At 36.0% G+C, this 10577-nt stretch overlaps 1 protein-coding gene across 1 annotated transcript; it reads left to right on the forward strand.

Annotated features, from left to right (window-relative positions):
* Nucleotides 1-124: 124 nt before the first annotated feature.
* On the forward strand, nt 125-2297 carry LOC134844556 (zinc finger C4H2 domain-containing protein-like). Its single transcript, XM_063861283.1, has one exon. The coding sequence runs from the start codon at nt 1142-1144 to the stop codon at nt 2159-2161; it is 1020 nt and encodes a 339-aa protein (XP_063717353.1). The 5' UTR covers nt 125-1141; the 3' UTR covers nt 2162-2297.
* The last annotated feature ends 8280 nt before the right edge of the window (nt 2298-10577 follow it).

The raw sequence follows: 10577 nt of genomic DNA on the forward strand, positions 1-10577 counted from the left end.
TTTAATAAATTGGCCTCCTTTTTGCCACGGGAGGGGCGGGGGGTAGTAAACAAGATCCGAAAGTTCTTGTCTCATTCTATGAGGCAGAATTGGTTTGTTTGGCGATTAAAAAACTTACATTTCAAACCAAATTACTTGACTTCTGTGCATACCAACAACCTGCGCACCATAAAAGGCAGAGCTAAGCTATTTAAAAAAAACAATAAATTCCAAAATGCGAACTGCTGTTAGTTAAACTCGTTAAGCCGTATTTACTCATTGCCAAGTGCCGTTTATCTAATTTGTAATTTAATATCGTAAAGGTAGAATTGTATTTAGGAGGCCTCTTTTGAACTAGATCCAAAAGTGAGAGAACAAATAAAAGCCAGTCAAACAATCTAAAGATGACACCAATGTTTCTGCTTGGATTGAAGAGCACACGTGTTTGCGGAACTCCCCGAGATACCATTATTGGAATTAAGGCATGTTAGAATCCGGAAAGTAGGCCAAAAAATAAGCCAGATTTAATTGAAAACATCTTAGCTGCCTTTAACTTGTCTTAGCACATTAGCACAAAAAGACAGTTTGACTTTCATCTGCTATTTTTTAAATCCTTTGTAATTTTGTGGGACAAACGTGAAATGAATAAAACACAACTTGTCCGAGATTTACCTGTTGTAAAAGAAGCAATTGAATGATCTTTTTATGATTGCTAAATCCAGATGATTTTTGTGATTTAACAGGTGAATCTATTTCACGCATTATTTATAATTACTGTGACATAAAAACTCTCATCTCCGTCATTGCACGATTATTGCATGCTTAGGGAGACATCGATAAAAGGCTATTTAACGCTGTTTCGCTTTTATTACTGACACTTAGCTACCCTGTCATAAAGTACTCTTATCCGCGCCACTTTTCTATTTTACGCCCAAGTAAAAAATCACTCTCCGGAACAGAAAAAAAAAGAACAATACAATCAGCAAAAAATCTGTCCTAATCAGCGAATTTTGCAAGTAGTCAGTTGAAATAATTTTATTTCCTCATTTTTCACTGCAACTCAAAATAACGCTTTGAAATTTATTGCTCCGACTTCTTTATTTTCTTTTATTTGATTTTCCAAATTTTGCGGAAAACAAAACTTATAATTAGTTAGGCTAAGATGGATTTGTCAATTAAAACGCTTCCGAGTGAAGTGCAAAATCCCGCTGAAGCCTACGAAAAACTGAAAGTTCTTGCCAAAATCCAAGAACAGCTACACGAAAAGGATTCAACGGAAGAGCTGTTATTAGCCGAATTCCAAAAACTGAAATCCGAAGAAAATGCTCTCAAAGATTTCTCCGAAGAAATGAAGTTGTTGCAGCATGAAAAAATTGTTCACGTCGAGGAACTGCGACTCATACATAGCGACATAAGCGCAATGGAAAACATTATCAAGACATCTCACATCGAAATGGCGAAATTGGCTTCTAATTCGAAGGATTTATTCGCCAAACATCAAAGATTAGTCGACGAAATATCGAGAGCTGAGAAAACTCTTGGAATCGAGCTTTCAGCTAAGTTGCTCAATTCGAACTTAGAGGAGCATGGAATCACAACGGCCGTTTTTGGGAGCGAACAAACCTCCCGGATGTCAGTTGTTCCTCCAGGTTCTTCCACATTTCCGATAAACGTCTCCACTTCGACTGATGTCGACACCCCGATGTCTGAGGCACCGACTATTAACCTCCCGAATCACGAGACACCTTTCGGCACGGCACAGAGCTTCGATTCTTTTCAGGGCAAACTATTCCCAAGTTCAAACGCAGCCGCCGCTTTGAGCTTGAATTTAGCAGCTACGCAAAACGCGTTTCAAGTTCAATTGGAAAACTTTTTCAAGCAACAACAGCGGAAAATGAGTGGAGCACGCTCATTGGTCAATCCACAACCAATCCCAATGCAGAGTCCGGTGGGAGGAGTTTTTGGAGGGAGGAGCAACATTGCGTCATCGAGCGTACTGGCCAATAACAGTTCAGGGGGTTCGCCTCAACAGATAATTAGACAACATCCAGCACCGATGAAGGCCTGTTTATCGTGTCACCAGCAGATCCACAGAAATGCCCCTATTTGTCCGCTTTGTAAGGCCAAAAGTAGATCTCAGAACCCAAAGAAGCCCAAAAGAAGGCCAGAAGAGCTGTCTTGAACTTGAATCATATTTACTAAATATTGATTTAATCTAGCTGACATCGATGCTTTCGAGATTATTTTTGTACAGTTTTAAGCATATTTTGTCCATTATTATTCTAGATTTAAGACATAAAACTGATTGTTGTTGCATTTATGTATTTTGCGTTGAGAACGGTTTTTGGATTTAGTTAGTGTTAGTTTTGTTAAAAAAACGTATGAATTTGATCGGGTCAGGTCAAAAGATAACCAAAAAAATGGCAAGTAAATGGAAACTATTCATAACAATGCACCAACACTTTGAAACGCCAATTGTTATTTGACTCTCAATGAATGAAACCTCAACCTAAAAAATGCTTCATGACCATTTTTCAAGGATTTTTTGTGATCATTTTAAAAACAACGCACAGTCCTTTAAGCCAGGCTTTCACAATTTCTGCTGTATCAAAAGAATTAAGTTTTTCAAAAACACAACTATCATCATTTTTTGAATCAGAATAGTTTGCAAAAAGAATATCATTTTCGTAGATCGTCATTCTGCACAAATGGTTTGTTATCAGTGGCTAATTTTCATTGATAAGTTCAACATTGCGTAAATCGTAGTTGTTTAAAAAAACGCGGTTAAGCCTGTCCATTTCGGTATGTTTTTGGAAAAACTTGGAAATTAAAGCTTAAGAATCGCATGAAATGAAAAATTTTCTAAATCTGGCCCAAAACGAAGTTTCGAATGTTTACTGGAATAATCGACAAATTTCTGAATCACAAGTCTCCGTGTATTGATCTTAGTAATTTCAGGATTAAAAAGGTCTTCATTTGTGAACTCTGATGGGCTTATAAGTTTCAGTTAATTATAAACCCGGAGATATTTATCTGTGTAAAAAGACTTTTGAGTTCTAGATTTTTTATGAAATCTTAAAACTAAATAAAATAAAATTGTTAATCGGATTAGTTAGCAGTAGTAGCATAATTTACAAATAATTAAATCAAAAATGTTTCAAAAAAGCTGCTATCTCTGTTAACTCAATTTAAAAAACTGTACCAGAGTTTTCGCTTCACCAGGTTGAATTTTCGATATTTCGACAACACGATTAAATAACTCTTAAAAATTATGCGGAGTAAGTTGTAACGGCCCGAATCTCTTGCATGCGAATAAATTTTAATTTAATAGCACCTTGTGTTTTCTGGTAAGACAATGGAAAAAAGTTTGAAAAAAAAGCATATATAATTGGATAAAATAAGGATAAAGTTGGATAAAGTAAAATGAGCTCTGAGTAACAACTTGAACCCTTTTCTAACGTAATCATGCATTCTTTCATTCATTTCGGGCGTATTTCCTATTAACTCTGGTTTAGCTGAAATATCACCACTTCATGGACCTTACAGCGAATTAATTTAAATTAAATATCTCCCTTTATCATTTTTGAGTAATTGAAGTGGGGTTTTTAAAAAATAAAGCACTTTCGCTTGTACAACAAACTGGGAAAATTTCACCTGACGTATGATCGTCAATAAATTTTACAGGAAAAAAAGGGTTATGCGCAAATAAACAAACGCTGACATCCAAAGAAAAATAAGGAATAATTTTTATAGAAATCGAGTTGCTTGAAAGCTTCGGAAAAATTGTTCTAATTACACCTATGAACCTTTAAACTTTGTGTAAACACCTTGGCGTTGTAATAGATAGGAAATTGTCTTTTTTCTATTTTTTTTTAAAATTAGGCCGTCATTGTGGTACTTTTTTTTCAAAAACGTCTCATTTTGCATCAAAATCATGTTTTAAAAACAATTTGCTAGATGTTAAAGCTGCGATTCATTGTGGCTGGCTTGTTTATGATTTTAATTGTTTAATCTCTTTTAATCACTGATGCTTGTTTAATCACTTTTAATTTAGAAACTGATGCTACAATGGAATTCGGTGCAACCGAGAATGTACTTCGCATAAAACTAAGATAATCTGTCTCATATTTGTATCAATAGAAAAATCCTGAACTTTCACGAACGTTAAAATTTTGATCACTGAATTAAAAGCATCTAATCAGCTTTTCTAAATTATTTATTTCCATGGAAACTTTATCCATTATATTACAAGGAAATTTAAGTGTACTACTTTTAAAAATGAACCTTAATCATGTTGAATAACAGATCGAGGTGCAAAACTGATAAGCGAAACAATCTTCGACCCAAACGTAAAGAAAAAATGACAAACTTTGAAAAAAAAACTTTAAGTTTTTTTTCCATACTAGGTAATTGTGATTTGATCCAAGTATATTTCATTGTTTCATACTTAGTTTCGTGAAAACCAAAGCAAAGATGACACTGGAATTTCCTTACAAGGTTACGTTTCTGCACTGAAAAAAAATGCGCTTCCAAATCCCCTTTCATTTTGAGAAATCTCAATTACAAAAAAAAATCAAAATAACACATTTATATATGTGGGGAAAGTTTGAAAAAAAGGTAACCAGTCGTCAGTTGCTACTAAATTTTTTCTCAGCGCTTCGATTCTAGCATAAAATAATGACTCTCATAATCTTCCTAATTTTCGAGAACCCGCAGTTTTTTTTAAAATTGATTAAAAACCATTGTGGATTTTTGCGCTTTCAAAAACAGCAAATGCTGCAAAACCATCCTCAGCTTTCCAATTCCAGACCAAAGCTTTGATCCTCCAGTTTATTGTTCCGACTTTCGATAGGAAAGTAACGGAATATTTGTGCTCGGGGTGGGTTTTTTTTCTTCAGACAAATTTCGACTTTTTAACTAGCCATTTTTGTTAGAATTTTTTTATATCATTCGAAAGCTATTGTTGTCCTGAGCTCAAATTTGAAAAAAAATATTTCACCTGTGATCATTTTCGTAAAGTTATGGGGGTTTAACGATTGCCATTTTGGCCAATTTGGGACAAAAAACGCGCGATAAATTTCGCGCTATTAACGCGTAAGCGGAGAGTTAATCCGTCTTAGAAATCGTTCCAAATTGGTTAAAAGAAGCTTATTTGCCATAATTGGTTTGTTACAAGGAGCAGCGAAATCTATCCTTTTGTACTTTATATGGCGTGTGGGGGAATGATTTTCATTAAAAAATTTCAAATTTTAGAAAAAAAAATTTCATTTTCTTTTATTTCATTGAATTTTTTAATGTTATTACTGCTCCATAAACCTTAAAAGGCAGTCGGGACATTCAGGGCTTCGCCCTGATACAAGCAGTCTTGTTTTGTTTCGAAATGATATTACAGTGTTGATTTAAATTAACCGGAGAAAACGAGCTAAACTTGAAACTTAAAACGCGTTTTTCTCAAATTGGGTTGAGTTTATGTGAAAACTTATGAAGACAAAACTTGCTTACAATTTTAGCAAATTAATATGGTGTTATTTGTTTTGCGAAATTCGGGCCCAAAAATTTATCCCATAAATGGGTCATTTTGGTTTTTCTCAGTTAATCAAAAACTACGCCAAAAAATACCCACTCGATCACAGACATAATTATATCAAAGTAAGCCCCTCACGTAGCCCAACAAGTTTGAACAAGGGTATATTTTTCAAAACATTGTATAAGTTAACTAATTTTTGTTTGATAGACAAAAAGGTCGTTTTTTGCTATAAAAAACACCAACTTTTTTTTTAAAAACAATTTTTAAACGGTTAGCAAATTTTTTTTAGGAGAATATACCATTTTAAAGTTTGTTGGGCTACGTAAGGGGCTTACTTTGATATAATTATGTCTGTGATCGACTGGGTGTTTTTGGCGTAGTTTTTGATTTACTAAGAAAAACCAAAATGACCCATTTTTGGGGTAAATTTTTGAGCCCGAATTTCGCAAAACAAATTTCACCATATTAATTCTGCTAAAATTTTAGGCAAGTTTTGTCTTCATAAGTTCTCACCTAAAATCAACCCAATTTGAGAAAAACGCGTTTTAAATTTCAAGTTTAGCTCGTTTTGTCCGGTTAATTTAAATCAGCACTGTATTTCATTATATTAAAACTGGGTAAACTCTCAATGGGTGTAAATGTACCTTTTGTCTATCCACTCCAAGTGATTTAAATTGTTGGTCTTCTGTGATGTTTCCTTAATTGTGCCCATAAATTTGGAGAACTACATTTTTCTTTCTTTCTTGAGATGAAATGAATACTTTGCTGAAGTCTAAAATACAAGTAATTTCGATAATTAGTTTTTAGCTTTACTGCAACTAGAACTTGAAACTCGGGCTTGTTTTAATCAAAAAAGATATTTATCGATGCTTTTCACATCTGCCTTTCATGCCATCTAAATTAGAAAGCTTTTGCGAATTCATAATTCAAGAGATAAAAATTTAGACGCTCAATTTTTAGTCCCAACTGACGAAAAAAATTTAGTGAATGGAGAAAGCTTATGATTTTTTTGAAGAAGTCTAAGAGTGCAAAACTTTGTAACACTACTCCTTTCTTCAGCGGAACCGAATTATTCAATTTTTTGAATACTGATAAATATCGGCGAGCAGCGTCTCTATGATCAAATTTCGTCAATATGATTCCAGCGGCCCTAGTACCACAGCTGTCTCCGACAACTCATCGAAACGAAGAGATACAGACGATAACGTTTTTTATTCAGTTTTTTCGAGCTGCAATGATATGCAATTGAACACAATATGTCTACAAAAGACATGTAATTTGTATAAATTGTGATTTGAAGCTAGATTTATTAGAACTGAAACACTATTTGTTTAAAAGTTGTAGTATATGACCGGGTAATGTCATTGTGCCTTTTGCAGGATCAAAGCTATTTTATTAAACATGAGTACTGTTTTATTAATTGAGTATTGAGTCTTAACCATGAGTCTATCTAATTAACAACCTTTTTGTTTGAGTTTCCGGCTAAATAGGTTCATTATAGTGTTCTAAAATAGAACGGAAAATTCAAAAAAAAAACGGTCAAAAATTTTTTCGAGCATTTCAAGTATCTGAATTGAAAAACAACACTGATTTTCTTCAGGAAATGTGTTCCTAAATAAAATTTACAAATATTGCTTAAGAATAAAACTTTTACATCGATATTGTTCTGCTAATCTGCAAGAAAAGCACACGCAGAGACTCAACCTCCGTCCGAGTTCAAATGCAAATCAATGCACTCCACTAACATTCAGCTTTTGGTCGAAATACTCCAGAATTAAAATCAGGAATATTGAATGTACAACAAGGAAAACTCGGTCCAACAGAAATGCCAATAGTTTCCACTCGTTTTCATCACACTCTGAAGCACTATTCCAAACACTGCTCAAATTTGGATTTCCATCTTCTTCTGTTGTGTCCTCAGTTTCTGTTTTTGTCTTTTGTCGAAGATTAGTCTTGTCCATTCGATAAGGTCGCAGAAAAAAAAAGTGAAGAACTTTGCTGTGAATTATCCATTTGACCGTTTTATTGGATGGCCCAGAACGTCTGTTCAGTTGAAAATTGGCAACTGCAAAACAAGCAGTAGCTGATTTAGTGGGTGACGGAGGGTACCTACACCTTTCGTTTTCATTTTAGAGTTTTACTCTGGCAAACAATTTGTCTTTTGACTCATCATTTTTGATGCTTGGCGTTTTAATGCTTTTCAATAAAACGGTGTACAGTGGGGAAAGGGCGGGGATGACAAAAAACGCCAAAAACTAAAAATTTTGGTCAAAAACTTCCAAAGAGGGCCCAAGAAGTTTGTCGAAAGCTCGTCAGTAGCGTAGAAATTGTGGTCAAAATAGGGCTATGGGAGAAATCAGAATCCAATTTGGTCGATCTTAAAAAAGGTCAATTTTGTTTTTGAAAATCTGCGCCCTTCCCTCGAAAAATACTGGATCAGCCCTTGAAAACAAACCTTATGAAACTTGAAAATAGAGTGCCTTTTTGCGGCCGATAGGAAACCCTTACCAACTTAGCAAGAACAAAAATAAAGAAGAAGCCGTATTTTGGAGTAAGCATATAAAGTTTCGTTTTTCTCAGATCGGTTTTTTCTTGATCTTTATTTCATCATAAATTTGAAAAGTCTTCAGTTCATATCGAAAACTTGGAAGATACTTGCCTAGAATGGCGATAAAGCAGACAACGCTTATGTGAATTGTGGCAGTCGCCACAAAGTAGATCAAAACTGGTAGACTCAGTGAATTGGCCGAAAAACATTGCTTAGGGTCCCAAAAGATACTGTTTGGGCCAGCAGAAGGGTCACTAAGTGTATCAGGGAGGTTGTAGTGGAATAATTTGCATTATACTTTTTTCGCTAAAAGTTCCCACCACTGTGAAATTTACCAACGAAATCTTTCAAGAACTTTATCACATGTCTTGTTAAACAAGAAAAGAAAAGGAAAAAAAACAACAGCAACCACAACAACATTGACAACTATTGCAACTATTGCAATTATTGCAACAATTGCAACTATTGCAGCTATTGCAACTATTGCAACTATTGCAACTATTGCAACTATTGCAACTATTGCAACTATTGTAACTATTGCAACAATAGCAACTATTGCAACTATTGCAACTATTGAGGAGTTTGTCAACCCCGACAAGAAATGATGAGGAGAAGCGACAGAGCGATAACACCGCCGCCTTATTTTGGTTTTCGTGATCACTCGGAAGAAAATCCAAATGAGGACTCCGTTTCTGCGTCGCAGAGAGTTAGTGACGATGAACAAGAGGATTCATACAACGAAACCGAAGACAAAATAGAAAATGAAGAACAACATACTGGGGCGACTCAACAGCTTCGTGTTACGACCCTCAGTGAGCAAGACCATTATCCTGTCGTACCCATTACAGAAACCTTCACAAACTGTTTGTTTGACGCCTTTGGAGGGTCTCTCGACATATCTAAGGAAGTTCAAGAAACTGAATGGGGGAACAGATGGACTGTCAGTGTGAACCTCCAAGGCAAACTGTATTTAGTCCAGGGGGAAACATTGGCCGTAAATACGTTGATCTTTTAAGGAAAGAAGTCTGCCGATTGAACCAAAACGAATTCGTTTTGGTTCAGTATTCAGCCGATTAATCTTACAGCGGGAACCAATGATAGAAATCACACGTGATGTGAGAGCTTTGATAGGAAGACGACTTGAAGACTGGGAAAATAGTAAGTTCAATATTCTACTACAAGAAGCCAAACGATGTTCACAAAAACAACCGAGGAAACCTAAGAAAAAAAAACAGATCTGAAGACGAGCACACCGCAGTGGTTTTTGCACAAATGATGATGGAAGGGAAAGTTCGGTCTGCCATGCGTTGTGTGACAAGCAGATCTGGCGGAGTTTGCTCCATCCGAATGACGAAGTTATTGATTCCACAACAAAAACAAGAAAATTAGTCATTGAACTTCTGAAAGAAAAACATCACGTAGCAAAACAGTCAAAAGAAGAAGCAAGAATACAAGTAGACAGCTTGCCTGAGTTAGAAACATTAACCATCACTTCTTCTTCTATAGAAAAACTTGCGAGGTCAATGCACGGTGGAGCCGGACCTTCAGGAACAGATTCGGAACACTGGAAAGACGCATTTCTTCGAGTTGGAGGACAAAGTTCGGCTTTGAGAGACGAAGTGGCAGCGCTGATCACAAAGATAGCTAACGAAATTATTCCATGGAACCAAATACGAGCATTGATGTCAGGTCGTCTGATCGCTTTGGACAAGTGCCCCGGAGTTAGACCCATTGGCATAGGTGAGTGTTTGCGAAGAACAATGTGTAAATGTATGGCCGAAGCGACCAAAAAAGATCTCGAAGAAACCTGTGGATCTCAACTAGCTTGTGGTGTGAAAGCAGGAATAGAAGAAGCTGTACACGCAGTGGAGGAGTTGTTTAATAGCACCAAAGAAGACGGACATGGTCTTCTATTGATGGATACCTCAAATGCATTCAATGCACTGAACAGGGAAACGGAGTGCTAGAATACTTTGGCCAAGGTGCTCACGATTTCTTTTCAACACTTATAGAGGGTATGCGCCGCTAATTGTTTCAGGAACGACAGAACTTCTTTTCAGCAGTGAAGGCACTACACAGGGTGATCCACTAGCGATGTTATTCTATGGTGTTTCATTGATGCCATTGATTGAATCACTCAAAGACCGAGATAAGTATTTACAAACATGGTATGCAGATGATTCGGGAGCTCTCGGCGCACTAGAAAACCTGGTTGAATGGTTGTCATCTTTGACTGAAAACGGCCCGAAGTATGGCTATTACCCCGAGCCAAGCAAAAGTTATTTGGTTGTTCACCCGAACTTTGTTGAAAAAGCTCATCAATTGTTTGACAGGTTCGGTATCAGAATAGTTGAAGGTCGAAGATATTTGGGGTAGAGGATTTATTGGCTCTGATGAAGGCAAAATTCGTTTCACTTTGAAAAAGGTCCAAGAATGGTTGGATTGTCTTGGCGAATTGTCCAAAATAGCAGAAAAAGAACCTCAAGCTGCTTTAGTTGGATTAACAAGATCACTGCAATGCGA

Source organism: Symsagittifera roscoffensis, chromosome 4, assembly GCF_963678635.1.
Source record: "Symsagittifera roscoffensis chromosome 4, txSymRosc1.1, whole genome shotgun sequence".
Lineage (NCBI taxonomy): Eukaryota > Metazoa > Xenacoelomorpha > Acoela > Convolutidae > Symsagittifera > Symsagittifera roscoffensis.

Excerpts from the sequence above, each read along its gene's own strand:
- LOC134844556 (XM_063861283.1), top strand. The coding sequence starts at position 1,142 with ATGGATTTGTCAATTAAAACGCTTCCGAGTGAAGTGCAAAATCCCGCT.